The following is a 19,899-nucleotide window of genomic DNA, read 5'->3' as shown; positions in this document are numbered from 1 at the left end:
ACTTGCACAACCTTTTTAAAATAACTTCATTCTTATGCAAAATTACTTCATAAAATAGCTCTGAAATTAATTTTGTTTTTTTTGAAACTTACAAAAATATAGAAGATTTAATACTTGATAATTTTATATCTCAAAATCAAATTACATGTATGATAATTGTTTTTAATGTCAAGTTGGGGTTTATGGTATATCTCTAAAGCATGTCAAATAGGTGGTTATGATATGTTTAGTAAAAGTTTACATTAAGTAAAAGGTTATTCTCTTGTGCCAAACACCCCAGGGTAACTAAGGCTTTATAGATATTAAGTAGGAGATTAGGGTATTTCAAGTAGATTTTTAGGAAACATCTAGTATTTTATCGTACGTCAAATAGGTATTTAGAACATGTCATGTAGATGTTTATGATATATCAAGTACGTGTTTAGGTTATGTCAAATAAGTCTTTAAGTTCTACCAAGTAGAGGCTATGAAGTGTCTAGTGCACTTCATTAGCAATGGTTTTGAGTCAATTTAGAGTTGAATTTGGGCTTGCAAGGAGTCTCCAATAACAGTATTAACTTGTTCGTCTACAACTACAAGGTTAACCAAAAACTTTTTTCGACTACATGGACGATCAAAGAAAAGAAAAAAACTAGGCAAAAATTACCTTTTTTAAAATTTGTTACTCATTAACAGAGATAAAACTCGATTTACTAGCTAAACTAGAAAGTATTAACCTACCCCTTGGTATAATAATAATCCAAGCAACTCTTCATAACATAATTACTTCACGAAATTCATGTCAAATATGACTATAAATGCTACACCAGTAACAAAATCATAAAATAAATACACAAGTGTTCTCTTCGTTTACAAGAATTAATCCCTTCTCACCCTTGAAAATCTTAGGCTAACTTTATAATTAAAAGATTTCTCTTTTAACTTTATAATGTTGAACTGTTAGAAAATTTTTATTCTACCTAAAAAAAAAAATAATAATAAAATTCTCTTTTTCTCTCGCCCATATGAATTCCCTAGCCTATCCCTTAAACTACAAAAATAAAAATATGCATTAACCTCCATCAAGTACAGTACGTTATACCAATTCACACTCAAAACTAGAGATTAACAGATTAAATTCAAGATCAGAAAAACAGTACATTGCACAGGGAAGAAAAGCAAAACCCCATATTGCCTTCTTAAGTTTTAACATAAAACACAAATATAGTAAAAGCTAAGGTCCAATAATACAAAACCATTTCCAGTTCTACATTCTATCTTCTCTCCTCCTTGGGGCACATCTGATGATCTCATCAACCCTGAGAAGCGCTTCAGCTGCCTCAGTAGCAGATAGTAGTATAGCCTGCTTTACCTTAAATGACTCTGAAATACCCAGAGCAGCCACATCTCCAACCTGCAGGATCTCATGAGAACCAATTAGCAAATGCAGTAAAACAATAGCACTACAGCTGAATTGCCCAACCCTCATCTCCACCACCACCACCACCACCAATAATCAAAGCAAGGCAAAGCAGAAAAGGCAAACATGCTAACAGGTCAAGTTTTTTACGAGCAGCAGGGAAGAGGGATGAACGGAGAGTAACAGAATTGACAAACAACTTCTAAATAATTTGCATGTTATGAACTAGACCTGGTAACAGAGTTCATGTCGCAGATATTTGGGTCTACGGATTTGTGTTGGATCTGTTTTGGGCCACTTCCATATATTAAATGCATAAAAAATTTTAAATTGAAATATATAAATTTTAAATTAATAATTGCAATAAATAAATAGGAATAAACAAAAAATTAAATTTTCTAGTGCTACTTTGTTATTATATAATACAGTTTGGGTCATTTTAAAAGCAAGTTTGAGTCTAACTGATTCTTATGGGGTTATCACTTTTTGGTTCTGATGTGGGTCAGGCCTTCCAGCTTGATCTGTTTTTCCATGTCTACCATGAAATATGAACCCAAACATTGGTGCAAGCTTTATGTCATACCTATGGAAGAAGGGGACCGTAAATACTGTCGTGTTACCGTAGGGGGAAAAGGGAGTGGGTAGGCTTTGTGTTAGTGTGGTTGGGGTGTTTTCTGTTTTGTTTGTTATTCTTGTATTTTCTATTTTTAGTTGTTGGGCTTATGCCTTTATAAGGATATATTGTAATCATTTGTGGGTGAGAAATCGAATAAAGGAAAGGAAAGGCTTGGAGTTACGCAGTACTCGAAACTGTGCGTTCGTTACTTGTTCATTTCTCATTCGTGAGTGTGTGTATTTGCAAACAGAGACAGGGCGTGTCTCAAAGGTATCAGACCGGATGTTTTCAAGATGGCCATGGGGAATCCTAATATACTCAACAGAGACTTGATCAACTGGAACAAGAAATGGAAAAGTTGAAAGAAATGTTTCCCAATCAAGTTTGGATGGAAGTGGCAACCGTAGTGGGAAGATTCGCCAAGAAACAAGAAAGCATAGATCGAACTTTGGCTATCTTGATGGAGGAGCAGGCCAAATTAATTGAGATGGGAATTCAATCCGGAGGCAATGGAGGAGACAGAAATCAGTAATTCAAGAAAGACAGAATGTGGAATGGGCTGAAAGGAGGGAAGTTGAACAAGATATAGTGAAGATGAGGGACTTGTTTTCTGAACAAATGGCGGCAATGGAGGGCAGAATACCAAAGAAACAGGAGACGACTGATAAACCCTAGCTCAACTTGGTGAGGCGCAAATGAGGATGTTGGAGAAGGAAGGAACAAGGTCGTATGGTCATATTGGGAGTCAACAATTCAATTGTGACCAAAGTAAGCAAGAGGGCAAGAGAAAAGAGGAGGAAACCTTCAATTTCAGCAATAAAGAAAAGGGGAATAAGGGAGGGAATTGGATGTGTAAAAGGTTGGACTTACCTAAGTTCAATGGAAAGGACCCGGTCGGTTGGTTGATGAAAGCCAAGGAGTGCTTCACAATTTACCAACTCAGTAAAAAAGAAAAGAAAGAAGCAGCAGTGGTTGTCTTGGAGGGAGATGGGAAGACCTACAAAAACCCGTCAAAAATTGGCAAGAATTGAAGTCTTGGATACTTAGATGTTTCAGACAGTTGGAGGAAGGGGACTTCAACGAACATTGGGAATCAGTGGAGCAGGGAGGAACAATGGCTGAAAATAGGCGGCAGTTTGAGGGAGGATAGACCCATCGTGAGTGGAACCGGTATATGTCTTAAATTGGGCTTTCTTGAGGGAATTAAATGACAACATTAAGAATGAAGTAAGGGATCTTGGACCCACTAACCAGGGGCAATCAATGGAGTGGGCAAAAAAGATTGAACGGAAGTGTGGAACGACGTTGTGGACGGGCCGAAAGCCTAGTGGTAGGGGCGTCGGTGGTCAATTGTATCGTGGGGAAAGTTGTGTTGAAGAGAATCAATTCAATCCAGCTTTAAAACAGAAAAGCCCCAATTCCTCAAACCCTAATTTTGCGAATTACCCTAATTTCGCAAACCCTAATTTTCAAGGTTTCCAATCCAAAATCCAACAAAGCCGCATATGGAGTGGGTATGGATAGGCGACATACTGGGCGTCTGGGCGGTGGTGGCTGGGCGGCCTAGGCCGGAGGTGGCTGAAGCGAACAAACCCGGCCGGTTACAGCCACTAGGATGCGCAAGAGGAGAGATAACGGTTGTATTTCCAATTTGTTGCGAAATGGGAAGGGATTTATGTATGTAACTAGAAGAAATTAAGTGTGAGTATAATAACAGAGGAAGAGGAAGCAAAACACGCAACTTATGTGATTCTGTTAAAAATTCAGAAACAGCACATACAAGTAAACAAAGAGACAAAAATTCCTTGGCAATCTGGGCTCCATGTGAGGGAACAACATCAACCCAAGCAATTCGGGAGAATCTGCAAAGATGTGGCAAGAACAATCGTGGCGAGAAAGGGATGCTATGCAAGGGAAATTGTAGTTTAACATCACGAAAGCTCAACAACACATGAAGCTTTATGCAGACAAAGAAAAAAAGGAGGTCATCTCTGAAGTAGGGAGTGTGGCCTATAAAGTGGTTCAGAGGATTGGGCAGGTGGCTTACAAGTTGGAGCTACCTAAGGGTTGTCAAGTACACCCGGCCTTCCATGTATCTCAACTTAAAAACGTAGCGGGTGTGAACAACACAATAACCACTACTTTTCCTTTAAATGCTGATTTGGAGTTGACTAGTCGACCTGCTAACATCCTACAGGTGAGACAACAGGGTGCACGACCACAAGAAGTGACATGGGAAGATGCAACTAAAATCTTTAAGGCTTATCCCAATGCTCACCTTGAGGACAAGGTGCTCAATTTGGCCGGGGGCATTGTCATACATATGGAAGAAGGGGACTGTAAATACTCAAGTCGTGTTATCTTGTATTTTCTATTTTTAGTTTTTGGGCTTATGCCTATACAAGGACATATTGTAATCATTTGTGGGTGTGGAGAAATTGAATAATGGAAAGGAAAGGCTTGGAGTTACGCAGTACTCGAAACTATGCGTTTGTTACTAGTTCATTTCTCACTTGTCTCTGTGTGTGTTTGGAAACAGAGACAGGGTGTGTCTCACTATACTTAGCATGAACCATGTTACTTGCACTCATAGACAAGGACTGAACTACAGGAATCAATATAGGAAGATACAAGTTCAATAATTTGCTGAATTTAGTTTTACTTTAAAGGTGTTAAACACTAGTCTTCTTAAGATGGCTAAATAAGGACTTAAATATTTCCAGTACAAAAGTTTTTTAGCGTTGAGTTCATGTAACTACATATGCATCAAGTCATGCACCATAATAATTATCGTGTGAAACTCTGTATACTCATGAACTATAAAGGCAGAATACCTGAAGCTTAAAAAACATGATCAAAAAACAAATAAAAATAGGCAGCCATGAGCATCTTTGGTTACAGCAGCCTACAACTAAAGCCCATTTGAGCATGTTTCAATTCAAAAGATCGGAAATCCACTTACAGTTCCAGTGATCACGTCTATTCCTGCAGTGCTGTTTATCTGGTGGTGCTCTGCACGAAGCTTTGAAATCAACTCAGCGCTGTCTAATCCAGCATTGTCAGCAATGATTGTCGGTATTGCCTGGAGTGCCTGTGAGAAAGCTTCAATTGCATGGGATTTTTTTCCCGGAGTCTTCCTAGCCAGCTCATCTATCTCTTTTGACATCACCATTTCTGGCCAACCACCCCCAAGCAAAACCCTGCTGTCATTCACTGTCTGAGACAGCACGCACAGGGCATCATGTAAGGACCTCTCAGCCTCATCGAGCACATGCTCACTGCAAACAGATGATAAGGTACGTTTAATTCAAAAACAGAGACAACCAAAACCACAAGAAATAGCCATAAAAATTACAGTTTAACAACTTCATAAGATGAATTTCAGTGCAACATATAGGTTTTAAGGTATATTGGTCCACTAGACATCAGCGGAGATATAGTAACAACATGCCATTATCCTAATGCTAAATGGCTCCACCTATGTGGGGTTATAAGTATAGAACACACACTATTCAATAATAGAATTATGTCTTCCCAAGTGGTGAATTGTTTGTCATTGCTCACTTTTGCAACAATATACGTTTGACGGTGTAGCATATTTTGCTAATCTCATCACGAGTAGCGAATCGAAAAAAGTAAATTGTGGTGGATTTTGGGCTATTTTTGGGCCCTTTTGAGCGAATGAGGAATTCAAAAGGCGATTTTCTAGTGAATTATGTTAAAGTGGTTTTGACTAGGGCTAGCATAGAACAAGCATTAGTCAAAATTTATATTGATGGAAGAGTGAGCACTTGGAAATGAGTCTTACCCCTTGAGAGGGAAAAAAACTACTTTTGGCATCCTGTGTTTTACTGCCACTTTCCTTACAGTTTAGCCTCCATGTTTCATATTGAATTGCACCTAAACATTTGCTCCATTTCTATCGGTTTCAACGTAGTCCACCACTTTACTCTCATATTCTAGCAAATGCATCACCATTGTATTTTTTGATCAGCCTAGCCAACCCAACTCCTAAAATGCACAATTAAATGGGGCAAACATATGAGCAGATACTTGAAACAATCCTACTGCAATGCCAATGCCTTCAATCATGAGAAACATGTTAAGGGTAACCAGAGCTGAAATTTTGGCCCCATTTACTATAATATCAGAGAATTATAGATCTACTATCAGATCGGACAATTATAGATCCGACAATACATTTTACATGAAAGCAGAAAAGTGGTAAACTGATCTTCTGCACAAAAGCTCCAATAACTTTCTATACAATTTGGAATACCGAGAAAGCTCAAAACAGAAAAAATGTTACAAAAAGAAATAAATTAACAATTCAGGCATAAACATCAGAGAAATATATCTTCAAGTTAATAAACAGAGGTTTAAGGCCACTAGTGATATGATCTAAAGACTCTCATTATTTCTATCTTTTCCTTTGAAATAGAATAGTCCTTCAGCTGATTATAAGAATCCGGTTCACATTTCGCTGATAGTTATCATGACAAACTGTTCTAATTTGACAACTCATTCAATCAGCTAGTGAGAAGTTGTAATGCCAATGTTTTAAGAACTCCATTAGTTACTTCAATTCTCAATTACCAAACACATCTAAGAGCTTGTTCAAGTGCAATATCTTCCAAATGTTTCATATAAGGTCATTCTTGTGCCAGTCCCCCACTTACCAAACAGATCCAATATATCCTTCACATATGTGATAGCAAACATGTCCAAAATCATCATTATTAGAAACCCAGCATGGTAAACTAAAATTTTACTTGTAGCTACGGCCAAGAAGACACAGGTAAAATAAAGACATGCAGAATTGTGGATTTGTAGAAAACACTATAATGGATATGATTTAAATGGAGAGAACTACGAGAATTAAGAAAAAACAAAATGATGAAGCTAAAAAAGGAAACCAGTACCTTGCCCCCCTCAGTACTATTGTGCATGCCTGTCCCATCTCAACACCGGAGAAATGAATTAACTTGTCTTCCCCAATCATAATTTCCTCGATCAGTTTGCAATGTCCAAGTTTAACTGATTCTGGGTTATCAAAAGTTGATGCAATCTCACCATCAGTTACCAGAGCAAGGCGCTCAATACCATCAAAATCAGCATGCTCAATGGCTAGAATTCCAGCATCAGCAAAGAGTTCCTCTGGAAAATTGTAGATTAACTGACGGTTAACAAAACAATTGATTCCATGACCTATAATCTTGTTCACCTTCTCCCTCATCTTATCCTTTTCCGCTCCCTCGATCTCTGCAACCTTGGCCATTGAATCAACACGTACACGTGCCCCGTAGATTTTGACTTTATCTGTGTCCATTGCTGTGTTTGCCACTAAAATTTTTGCATTTTCTATGCGTTTCGGTTGACCAACACCAATCTTTTTGTCCAAGATAAATCTACAACGACAAGAAATAACATTTTAATAAATACATAAAAATAAATTTTCAACTGAAAGGTAAAAATTTAAATGCAAGTACAAAGATCTTAATCATCTTATAATATATGTGCAACACACGACATCAAAATTTATGTAAAAAAGCATGCGATTTCACTTGTATTCATGAGGATCTATAATCTAGCGACAAAAATAAGTACCGAAAAAAAACTAATACAAAAACCCACAATCATTTAATGGCAATAGTTTTTCAGAATACGAGTGACCTCATCTAATACAATGAGTTAATACTTCAGCAACACAAATAACATTAGAAAACATGTTTATAAGTTGATTGCTCATAGATTCAAAAGGACTTATCATATAGCCGAAGAAACTAGGCATTGGAAAAATCACAACAAACCAGTGATCATGTACTAAGTAATGAATACTTTAATAGGCATACCCTTCATCTAAAAATGAATCTTTCAGAGAACCACCAGGCTTCTTGATAATCTGAATGGCCTCCAGGTTTGTGCTGCCCTGCAAAATGTCAGAACCATCTATAAACAAGAGCTAAAAAGAGTACCCTAATAACTACTGCCATGATACTATAGAAGAGGACATAAGAGTGAGCCAGAAGCACAAAAAATAAACAGTAATCAGAATTTCAAAGCATAATGTTCAGGTTTGTTACCTTCAGTCTCATCACTGCATCTACTGCCATATTGGCAAAATGTTCTTTGTCTTGAGACAATATTTTTGAACTAAGTGTAGTCATTGCAATTTTCATCAAGTCTGTCTTGAATTTATCTGCATTATACAAATTATTGGATATCAATTCGCAATTATATAAGAATTAGAAGAATTCTACCAAAAAGAAGCAAATATTCAGTACCTGCATCTTGTTTGTTATCAACAACCTTTTTCAACAATGCATTTAGAGCACATTCAGCGGCCATCCTGTAACCTGGAAGACAATATTCAGAAAAAAATCAATAGTCAGAGCACATAACTCACTAGTCACCACCTTATTATTTCAAAGATATACTAAGAGAGACTCAGGCTCAGTAACATAAGATTTCTGTCTAAAAAAGCATGCTTGTGTTAGCAAGAAAAAGTGAAGCACTCAACTAAAAAAACATAATAGGTTCACGATATTACACACTAGCTAGAAAGCAGTAACATCATAAGTTGAATAATATGCAAATCATATTACACACGTTGTTCGACCGTAGTGAGGAAGCATGGTGACTCTAGGATATCTCAAGGTTTTGGCCAATACTTGGCATAATGGCAACCGCATCACCCCCTTACTACATTCTTGTAACCATAACCATAATGGCAACTGAAATCGCATTTTAGCATGATCTTTGAAATTTGAAATTAAACCCTCACCTAACTAAAACTCTAGAACTCGCCCCATAATCTTACACCTCCCAAGTCCCATGTACTATTCTTCAGAGGCTTTATTATTGCCTCAAATTTATAGAAAAACTTGAGCTATCTCCACCTTTAGAAATGCAAAAGCTAAACACTTTTCTTCCAAAACTTATGTTAAACAACAAAAAATTATCTCCATCTCTAATGACTATCGCTTTTTCACAACAATATCAACTTCAGCAATCACACCTTCCATTATTAACATACTTACTCTTAGTCTTTTTCTCACTACACAACTTTTCCACCTTTTTATCACACTACCCATTAAGTCTTGTTATATTTGCCTTATTTTACAAACTATTTTGGAACCACTAATAATTATAATCCCAAATGTGTGTGGTCTTCTCAAAATATAACAAATTTTCTCGATATTTTGTTAACTTGTTAAACCAGCTCACATGAAGAAGTATCAACAATCCAGAGTTGCCAAAAAGAATATTCCTCTTCGTTTCACCCATCACCCCTTTTTTGCACAGCCTTCACCCTTTTCCCTTGTATAACTAAACCCCACACACATCTAACTAGCAAAGATCAACTAAGAATGATGAAGGCCAGGGAATACCCTGCTGCCACATCAAACCTTCACTGAACACCACCCATGAACAGAAAACTAATTAAGCATCACCAACGAACACACATCCAAGATCCCCATCAAGCTCAAAATTACTACCACAACCATAACCTACTGCCTTAGCCCTTTTTGATCAGGAAAAGTCCTAGATTTGATAACTAGCCCACTTCAGATTCATAGTGTCTCTAGAACCACCTGAAGGTGATCACATTCAAAAGTTCAACATCATGACACTACTCACTAATAGAAGTTATGTGGTTAGAAATTGAATAATGACTGGATTTCATGTTCTAGTCCACAAAACTTGGAATTCATGACTTCATCACGCCAAGCCTCTTCTGAATCATAAATACTTCTGCAGTTGGATAGATCGCATTTGCATCAAGTAAAATAAGACCATTATGGTCATCAGATCACGAACTAGCAAAACTACCATAAGTCATCATATTGATATTTCAAAATTATTATCCTCAGGCCATTGCTTCAAGAACCAATTATAACCATAGCCTATTGGACTCGGGATCTGATGTCGTATACTGGATACTGGTACGTGTCCAAGTGTCGAATACGTCTAAATATTCAATTTTACACCTAAAATGAATTGTCTAAGTGTCATACCAACGTTCAAGCACCAAGGATCGAACACGGATATGTGAAGCAAAAAATGAAGAGTCCGAGTAGCAAAGTTCCTAACAAAAGAATTTTAATTGCTCTTAGAAGTTAAGTCAGTGAGAACAGAACAAAATGACATATTTTGTGGAGTTCTCTTTTTCAAATCTTCAGAACTAAATAAACAGCATTTACAATTATAGTGATAATGTATCATAGAACCTTGCATAAAATGGCAAAATTATAGTGATAATGTATCATACTCAATCACATCATCACTCATACAATCATAGATTCTCAATTAATATGGAACTTTAAATCAAGTTTTAAAGCATTTTGAAAGACAGTTACTGCCCAATTGTCCTACATGGGGAAAAAACAAGCATAATACTATACATGTAAGTCATCCATTCAAAAAGAAAATTCCTTTTGTGAAAGGAATACAATATCCACATTATCCTCTTGAAATTACTAAAAAGAAATATACAAAAATTTGTTCACAACTTTGCTCCACATACTGTCTGAGGTCAGTTTTATGCTATTCGGTCCCTACATGCTACTATCCCTACACCCTACCATATGCTACAACCACGCAGCAGGCCTAAGTGATCAAATCCTGACATAACTAACAAAAATAAGCAAGGAGATGATAACTAAAAGATAGTAAAAGAATCACAGTATTCTATCAAAAGAAAGACACCAAGAGGTTAAAATTAGTAGCGTGAACATGAGAGCTTGCATCATGTACAAACACACAAAAAAAAAAAGGACATCTAATTTTAGCACAGATTTATTCAATAACCTGATATTATGGACATGGGATGAATCTTCATCGCAATCAGCTTCTCCGCCAATCTCAAAAGCTCTCCAGCCAAAACGACAACTGATGTTGTTCCATCACCAACTTCATCATCTTGCGTCTTAGAAATATCTAACTTTAAATTAAGAACAACTTGCACCAAGAACAAAACTAGTCCCAACTTCCATGCGACTTGTTCTACAACTTAGCATAGTACTCCCACATTAATGGTCTCTACAAAGCACGGTCAAAACACTGACGGCCCATTGGGTAGTTGATTATTAAATGATGGTAATAAGAATGATTTATAAAGTACGTTTTCATAAAATGCACTATGTCATTTCTATTGTAATCTGAGTTTTAAAAAGTGTGCCTAACTTTGCGCCTTGTGCGCCTCAAGCTCAGGCTCGGCTGAGTACTCCTCGGCTAGGTGGGGCAAAGCCCACTACAAAGGGCGTGTCCAAACCTTGATGCGCTTCACGCCTTGTGCGCCTGGTGCGCCTCCTTATTGGTTAGGGTGATTAACGTATGCTTATTTGCTCCAAAAAGAAATAAAAACTCAGAACTCAAATTTACTTAGAATATGAAGTTCATAAAACCGTTGTTTCTTTAAGAAAAATTAAAAACATGCGAAGAAGAAGATAACTTTAATAATTCTTCATATTCTCATTATAATAGTTTTGTGCTAAAGTAATGTTTACTGCAAGGATAATGAATGTTTTCAAGCTTTTTGATACTAAAATATGAATATTATGTTGTAGTATTATATTTGTTTTAAAGTTGATATTTAAGCTTTAACGAAAAAGTGCGTCTCGCCTACAAAAAGTCACGCCTTCGCCCTGCGCATTGCACCTAGGCTCTACGGACCTTTTGCGTCTTGATGCCCCTCATGCTTTTTAAAACTAAGAAGGTAATAGAACTTTGATCATAAAAAAAATTTTGCACAATTTTTCCACTACCACTTAATACAATTCCTCCAAATGGTAACGCATTAAAATGAATTTTGTGAAAAAAAATGAGATGATTGAAGTAGACCAACTATGAAAATTTAACTTGTCAAGAGACTTTCCTATCAAAATTACACTACACTTCAATTACTATTCCTACAATTTAATCCTGACAACCAAACAAGCAGTATAGCCTAACTACATATTATCAATACTACGTACTAAACAAATACATGTTATTAAACAAAGTAGCCTCATCTCTAAACTTGAACAAGAACATTGTAACAAAAAAGAAAACATTTAAAGGATACCGATAAGAACTTTAGCAGCGGGATTATCGATAAGGAGGGACTTCATAATAGTTGCCCCATCATTTGTCACAGTAACATTATGACCACGACCAGTTGACTGCAAAATCTTGTCCTACAAATTGATTGAAGAATTGAATGTAATAAACCAATATTACAACATAAGTACAAATAAAATATCAAGAATGCTTGTAACAAAATAGTTAAGGTGTTTAGGGTTCATGAAAACACTACCATTCCCTTTGGACCCAAAGTTGTTTTGATTAAGTCCACAATTGCAAGTGCGCCAATAAATGTTGCCTGATACATAAAAAACATAAAATTATGTTACCCAACAATGTATATCCCAGCAAGCATTACATATACCACATTACCTAAATTTATGTAGCCAAAAACGGCACCACAGACATTTATATAAATAATACCATTATCTTTGGGTAATGCAAGAAAAATTGTAAAAGTATATTGTCTCATTAAACCTAAAATAAATATATCCAATTATTACAAAAGACCAGGAGGTGTTAAGCAAAAGGGAAAGGAATTGTATGACTAGAAGTCTAGAAGATAGCACTTAATATGAAACTTTTAATAGGGAATACACTAAAAAAAATTCATCTATCGTTGGAAAAGGTTGTGGGAATTGCAGTATACGAAAAAAAAATTATAAAAAAAAAAAAAGTTCTCCCCTCCCAAAAGACATTTTTCATGGGACGTTTTCACAAGAAATGTCCATGTCCTTTTCCCTTTCAATTCCCATTACCTACAAACAATAACATCTATTTTTAGTCTCTATTTCCATTTCCATTTACCAAACACCCCATGCAACCAGAATTTGATGCATACTTTTAAACATAATTATAATCCCTAAGTTAGTACATATTGTTACATATCAATCAATTAATAAAAACGCGAACTCAAATGAATCAACTATTAAAAAAAATACTGGAAAATGAGTAAGAAAATAAAATAGAATCAACGAGACATGAACTCACCATTCTGGCACGCTCTCCCTTCTCCTCAGAAGCTTCATCTTTCAAAATTTTATCAACCTAACTCATATTTTAACCAAAATAGCACACAAATTAACCAACCAATGGTAGTAAATATACAATAAAAAAGTAGGATCGATAACATTTCAACAAAACAGAAAGAAGATACAAGCATACCGCCATTGCTGATGAAAGTTGAGCTGTAAAACCATAAAAGTGTATCAAATCCAAAGTTTCCAATTTCCTACATAACTAAATACCAAGAAAAATATATCAATTATAATCACTCGTAACGAAACAAATTATGAGCATTTAGGTATGAAAAATACATCAAATTGGCCGTTTACTTAAAAAATATTGTCCCTAATTCATTAAGAACATGAAATGTGACGCATAAATGGGTCCGAATATTGCAACATTTGTATTGTAGTGATGATAAAACTACATGTACAGGAAGAAGAAGAAGAAGAAGAAACCTAACCAAGAAGAGAGAAAGGGAACAGCGAAGAGAGAAAGAGTTGAGAGTTCAAAACTGAAGATTCGAGAAAGAGAGGGAGAACAAAGGAGTGTTTGTGAGTTTCAAGTGAAATGGAGGAGGGTTTTATAACTTTTGTGAATTATAAAAAAACTAAATTGTGAATTACGTATTTTTTTTGCGACTTAAAATGTTTTGACTACTATTTAAATCAAACGATCGATTTTGTATAATATGACTGGTTGACACTAATTTTTATATTTTACTTTCACACTTCCCATTGACCTGACTTGTGTGGGTTAATATTTAACATATTTCTTAACCTAAATTTTTTTTCCTCCTCCATTATTGCCAAACTCCATTAATAAAAGGTCTTTATTAAAAAAACTTGAAGTTAGAGTCTGTATTAAAACGTAGAAAAACATCCACTGGTTCTCTTCCAAATTATTTTTTATTTTTTTTCTTCTTTACTTATAATTTTATAATAAAATTGTAGAAAAGTAATAAAATCAAATATCCTCAAGTAATTGTGAGAAATGTATTACTTTCATCCAACCATTCTAGATTCAATCTGGTTCTATTCACACATCTTCATTTCTTTCTTCTTTCTAGTCTCGTCTAAAACTGTTTTTGAAGTCGACAATAAAGACGCAACCTCGAACTCTAACGTACTCGAAGGCTTCACCAATTGATCTAAATACAACACCAAATGCTCTCTCATGTCCCTCTGCAGCAAAATTGATTCAAAACAAAACCTAAAATGAAGTCTACAAACAAAAGAATGAATAGATTATTAGAATTACATTAGGTAAAGAGAAATGGTACGAAATTCCAGTCGAATACTTAACATATTCATAAAAAAGGGAATTGTTTGGAGAACAACCTAAATTAAGATTTAGGAGGAGAGAGAACATCCCAAATTAAGATTTAGTTGACAATAGTGGAAAAGAGAATAACCCAAATTAAGACTAATTGAACCTAAAACGCAGCGAAATTATGTATTGGTTAACAATTGTGAAGAGAGAACAAACCAAATGAAGATTTAGGAGGAGAGAGAAAATAATTGTTACAAAAGAAAGATAACTTAACTCAATCAAGATAATGCTCTTAAAAACCCACACCCAACCTAGATTGATTTCTAGGTTTTTGAGACATATTTGAAATGGAAGATTTGGAACGAACAAGATAGAGGAACAGGTTATTTGGAGGTTAATAATGAAGAATTGATGATTGAGTTTTTTGTTCATGAAAATATAGTTGTTTTCTTATCACTTATTACAGAGTAACATCTCCTATTTATGCATTAGCACTCTTCTATATTGAAAAACTGAAAGTATAAAATAACTACTTAATTTTAAGTAACTGCTATTTCAATATTAAGTAACTGCTATTTCCTATACTCCCTCTCAAGTTAGGTAGTGGGATCACCGATGCCTAACTTGCATAAAGAGCTATTGAAGACCTCTGATGAAACTGCTTTTGTGAGAATGTCAGCTAGTTGGTCTTTAGATCTAATAAACGGGAGACGAATGACTTTGCTTTCTAGTTTCTCCTTAATAAAGTGTCGATCAATCTCTACATGTTTCGTTCGATCATGTTGGACTGGATTTTCAGAGATGCTTATCGCTGCTTTGTTATCACAATATAGAAGGCTTGCTTATGTCAGATGAAAGCCTAGCTCTCCTAGAAGTTTTCTGATCCACAGAATCTCTGTAACCCTTTTGCTATCCCTCTGAATTCTGCTTCAGCACTAGACAGAGCAACCACCTTCTGTTTCTTACTCTTCCAAGTGACTAGATTACCCCCTACTAGAGTGAAGTAACCCAAGGTAGACTTCCTGTCGTCCCGATCACCAGCCCAATCTGCATCTGTGTAACCAATAAGATCAAGATTATCATTCTTTGAGTAGAAAACTCCTTTATTACTGGTTCCCTTTAAGTATCTTAGGATCCTCAGGACTGCTGCCATGTGTTCCACTTGAGGTCGATGCATGAACTTACTTACAATTTCCACCATCCTTCTATAACGATCTTGATCTTCCGCTTCTGCCCCTTTAACGATTTGTAGACCATGATTAGCTACCGTAGGAGTATTTGCTGGCTTGCAGTCTAACATGCCTGCTTCTGCTAGGAGATCTAAAATGTACTTTCTCTGATTGATGAATATCCCTTTCCTTGATCTTAGAACTTCTATTCCAAGGAAGTATTTCAGTTGTCCCAAGTCCTTCATCTCAAACTCTTGGAATAATTTACACCTGAGTCGGTCAATCTCCTTGGAGTCGTTTCCGGTAATCACCATATCATCTACATAGATCACGAGACATGTAATTTGGTTTCCACTTCTCTTGAGAAATAGAGTATGGTCTGAGTTACTCTGTTTGTAGCCAAATCTCTTCATTGCTGCACTGAATCTCCCAAACCACGCCCTAGGGGATTGTTTCAAGCCGTAGAGTGCCCTTTTAAGTCGACACCCCTCTCCTTGGCTATACTTATCTGAGTACCCGGGTGGTGGCTTCATGTATACCTCTTCTTCAATCTCTCCATGTAGGAAGGCATTTTTTACATCAAATTGAAACAGAGGCCACTCTTTATTTGCTGCTATTGAGAAGAGAACTCGAATGGTATCGATTTTAGCCACAGGTGAGAATGTTTCCGAGTAGTCTACCCCATAAGTTTGTGTGTATCCTTTTGCAACGAGCCTGGCTTTATACCTCTCAATGGTTCCATCAGCATGATACTTGACTGAAAAGACCCATTTACAGCCAACCGCCTTCTTATCACCTGGTAATCAACACTTCTCCCACGTTCCGTTTTTCTGGAGAGCCATGATCTCTTCGTCCATAGCTTGCTTCCACTTTGGTTCTTGGAGAGCTTCTTCAGTGGTTTTCGGGATAGTATTGGAATAAAGAGATGCATTGAAGGCAACAGCTGTTTGTGATAGTTATTCATCATCTTGTCTACCAATAGGATATCGGGATCTCTGGGATTCATACTCAGGGTCATACCTCTTAGGAGGCATACCTCTTGTACTTCGAGAGGGCAAGTTATATTTCCTGGGGACAACAACACTACTTGGCACAATGTAGTCAGTTGATATATCAATGAAAGGAGCAGTATGACTCGGTGTTACCTCTTGTTCGGCCGGATGCTCAGGGGCTGGAGTAGTAGTCTGAGGAGATGATTCAGTAACAATGTCAGTGGTAATATCGGTGGTAGTGCCTACTTGGTCTTTGGGAGCTCGATTTTTAGCCAAGGAATGATCAACCAGCTGAGATCCTCACTCATAATCTCCTTCTGAGATCGAGGTTGGGTGTAGTAGGGAGATTGTTCAAAGAAGTCACAGTCCATGGTGGTATAAAGTTTATTATGGACAAGGTCATAACATCGATAGCCCTTCTGTGTAGTGCCATACCCAAGAAACACACATTTGACTGCCCGTGGTTCAAACTTTGTTCGGACTCTAGATGGAAGATGGACATATACAACGCACCCAAAGATGCGAAGAGGAAGGGAGTGAGAAGAGGGAACAGGAGTAAATGTATTGAGTGTGGCAAGAGGAGTCTGAAATTTGAGTATTGTTGTGGGGAGTCAGTTTGTGAGATAGGTGGCAGTAGCAATAGCCTCAGGCCAAAAATGGACTGGGACATGAGTGTCAAACATGAGGGTCCGCGCTATTTCAAGGAGGGTATGGTTTTTTCGTTCAGCAACCCTATTTTGTTGTGGAGTGTCGGGACAGGATGTTTGATGAATAAGACCATGGTCAATACAAAATTGTTTCATTGCAAGGGAGATATATTCATCACCATTATCTGAACAAAGGATTTTAGGTTTTGCATGGAACTGAGTGAGAATCATGTTATAGTATTTTACAAAGACATCAAAAACCTCAAATTTGTGTTTCAAAAAAAAAACCCAGCACATTCGAGAATAATCATCAATAAATAACACAAAGTATGAAAAACCATGAGAGTCAGTATGTGGGGCTGGGCCCCATACATCAGAATGTACTACATCAAAGGGTTTTGGAGAACGAGTATTACTGGGATAATAAGAATTTTTATGACTCTTAGCTAGTACACAAGTTTCACAATCTAGGGATTTATTACAACTATTAAGCGAAGGAAAAAATTGTTTTAGATAACCTAAGGATGGATGACCTAAACGACAATGACAGGTCCTCAATTGGTGAGCAGGAGATCCATGAGCAAGCATTGCACCCACTATTTTGAATCACCTCATTGACATAGTATAGTCCACCTCATTCAGTACCACGCCCAATGATCGTCCCCGTCTGAGCATCCTGTACAATACAATTTTCAGAGGTTAAAAGCACAGTACAGTTCAAGTCCTTGGTTAACTGACTAACGGACAATAAATTATGAGACAAACTGGGAATTAACAAGTAATTTTTAAGATGAAGAGAAGGAGAAATGTTGACTGCTCCAGCTTGGGCAACTGGTACACACTCCCCATTAGCCGTCTGGATATGTGTTCGGTTAGTAGGATGTGTGGATGAAAAATCACTGAGGTCAAAGGTCATCGTATCGGTCGCCCCACAGTCAAATATCCATTGAGATTTAGTGTTAAGACTAAGAAGGCTTTGGGAAGTAGTGTTTTGCGGGCTAGAAGAGGCATTGAGCTTGGAGGGTGATATTGGGCCGGAAGATTGTGGGTTGGGGTTTTGTGAGGTGGGTTTCAGGGTTTTTGTATTATAAAAAGGGGTGTTAGGGTATTCAATGGGTTCCATCCCTTTCCCTTCCCCCTGTTTGACGGCTATGGTGTCTCTCTCTCTTTGTTTCTGTTTCTCACCATTTCTATCTCCCTGTTCAATGGTGACTGTTTCCTCTTCTTCCTCTTTGCTCCGGCCTCCTATGCCTATTGATCTCTGACATGATGTTGACTGATCGGCAGTGCTGAGGTTAGCCTTACCGCCGTTCCGGCTTGCCGGTGCCTTGGTGGCGGCTTTCCTTTTCTTTAGATCGTCCCACCACTCGGGGTATCCCACAAGTTTGAAGCATCCCTCCTTTGTATGCCTGGATCCACCACAGTAAGTGCACCGGAGTTTTCTCCGGTCATCCTCTTCTCGGCTTCTCTGGAAAGGTTTGTTTCTCGTGGCTAACCCCAATCCAATCTCTGAGGGACTGGTTCCCGATGATGAGACGCCGTTCATAATTCTCCGGCATGTGATTTCTCGCCTGATTGAGGCATAAGTCGTCTCTACCACTGGTAATGGTTCACTGTTAAGGATGTCCCTTCTATCTTTGTCTAGGTTGTCGTTAATCCCAGTGAGGAATTGGTACAGTCTCTGTCTTTGAATGTATTTGTTGAACTCTGTTATATCCTTTGAACATGTCATTGGATTCGACATTCTTCGATCAATTTCTTTCCATAGAGTGTTTAGTTTACTGTAGTACATTTCGATGGTATCGTTTTCTTGCTTTAATGTGGCTGCCTTTGAACTGAGATCATATATTTGTAGTTCCTCTCTACCACATCCTAAGAGACTTTCGATTCCTTGCCATAGGCTATGTGCAGTTGTGTCGTCTAAGAATTGATTGACAATATCCCCATCTATGTTCTCAATTATCCATGATATGACCATGGCATCTCTTTGCTCCCATTGATTCAAGTTGGGATCTGATAGAGGTGGGGGGTCCAGTAGTGATGTGGCTGAGCCGCCCCCGGCCTCCAATGGCGATGTGCATTAACTTGCACCATTTTGTATAGTTGTGATATGTGAGTTTTTCTGAAATTTTTATTGATGTTGGGTTTTCTATGTGATCGTTCATTTTGTTGAGTTTCTGGAACATTTGGAACATCTGTTCTATCTGTTCTTTGGACATGAGGGTTTGTTGTGTTTGTTCTTCTAATACATCAGCCATTTGCAGGGTAAGATACGGTAGATGGTAAGTTTTTTTCAGATCTAAACCCTAAAGCTCTGATACCATGAAGAATTGATAATTGAGGTTTTTGTTCATGAAAATACAGTTGTTTTCTTATCGCTTATTACAGAGTAACATCTCCTATTTATGCATTAGCACTCTTTTATATTGAAAAAGTGAAAGTATAAAATAACTACTTAATTTTAAGTAACTGCTATTTCCTATAAATAAGGATTTGCAATAATGGAAGATTTTGAGAGTTTGTCCTTTAATTTGGAGAGGTCAGATGAGCAAGATAGAGGGAAATAGACTTTAACTTCTGCAACAATGGAGCATTTGGAGAGTTTGTCATTGAATTTGGAATGATTGGATGAAGAAGATTGAGAAAAAGTTGGGATGGGTTAAATGATAACTCACACAAGTCAAGTCAATGGAAAGAGGGAAAGTCAAAGATAAAAATTAGGGTCAACCGGTCA

General features: G+C 37.1%; 2 protein-coding genes across 3 annotated transcripts; both read right to left on the bottom strand.

The window, feature by feature from the left end:
* Positions 1 to 1,076: 1,076 nt before the first annotated feature.
* LOC130801724 (T-complex protein 1 subunit beta-like) lies at positions 1,077 to 13,706 on the bottom strand. 2 transcript variants are annotated; one of them, XM_057665944.1, is made up of 12 exons: positions 13,549 to 13,706; positions 13,245 to 13,319; positions 13,071 to 13,127; positions 12,313 to 12,378; positions 12,082 to 12,193; positions 10,827 to 10,955; positions 8,300 to 8,371; positions 8,099 to 8,214; positions 7,868 to 7,944; positions 6,938 to 7,423; positions 4,978 to 5,293; positions 1,077 to 1,393 (listed from the first exon to the last, which is right to left on the bottom strand). In XM_057665944.1, the coding sequence occupies exons 2-12, from the start codon at positions 13,248 to 13,250 to the stop codon at positions 1,247 to 1,249; spliced, it is 1,584 nt and encodes a 527-aa protein (XP_057521927.1). In that variant the 5' UTR covers positions 13,251 to 13,319; positions 13,549 to 13,706; the 3' UTR covers positions 1,077 to 1,246. The 2 variants fall into 2 exon arrangements, with proteins under 2 accessions (XP_057521927.1, XP_057522547.1); XM_057666564.1 differs by having other exon boundaries at positions 13,245 to 13,267; positions 13,549 to 13,700.
* Positions 13,707 to 17,799: 4,093 nt separating this feature from the next.
* LOC130806913 (uncharacterized) lies at positions 17,800 to 19,143 on the bottom strand. Its single transcript, XM_057672152.1, has one exon. The coding sequence runs from the start codon at positions 19,141 to 19,143 to the stop codon at positions 17,800 to 17,802; it is 1,344 nt and encodes a 447-aa protein (XP_057528135.1).
* Between the last annotated feature and the right edge of the window lie 756 nt (positions 19,144 to 19,899).

This window comes from Amaranthus tricolor, chromosome 1 (assembly GCF_026212465.1).
Source record: "Amaranthus tricolor cultivar Red isolate AtriRed21 chromosome 1, ASM2621246v1, whole genome shotgun sequence".
NCBI lineage: Eukaryota > Viridiplantae > Streptophyta > Magnoliopsida > Caryophyllales > Amaranthaceae > Amaranthus > Amaranthus tricolor.
This window is presented reverse-complemented; position numbering and strand designations above follow the sequence as displayed.

Bases quoted from the DNA above. Each gene is read 5' to 3' on its own strand.
- LOC130801724 (XM_057665944.1), bottom strand. The intron at 10,956-12,081 runs GTATCCTTTAAA...ATTTAAAGTTAG, and splicing joins CGCTGCTAAAGTTCTTATCG to ATATTTCTAAGACGCAAGAT. The intron at 5,294-6,937 runs GTACTGGTTTCC...ATCTGTTTGCAG, and splicing joins ATAGTACTGAGGGGGGCAAG to TGAGCATGTGCTCGATGAGG.
- LOC130806913 (XM_057672152.1), bottom strand. From the start codon at position 19,143: ATGGTCATATCATGGATAATTGAGAACATAGATGGGGATATTGTCAAT.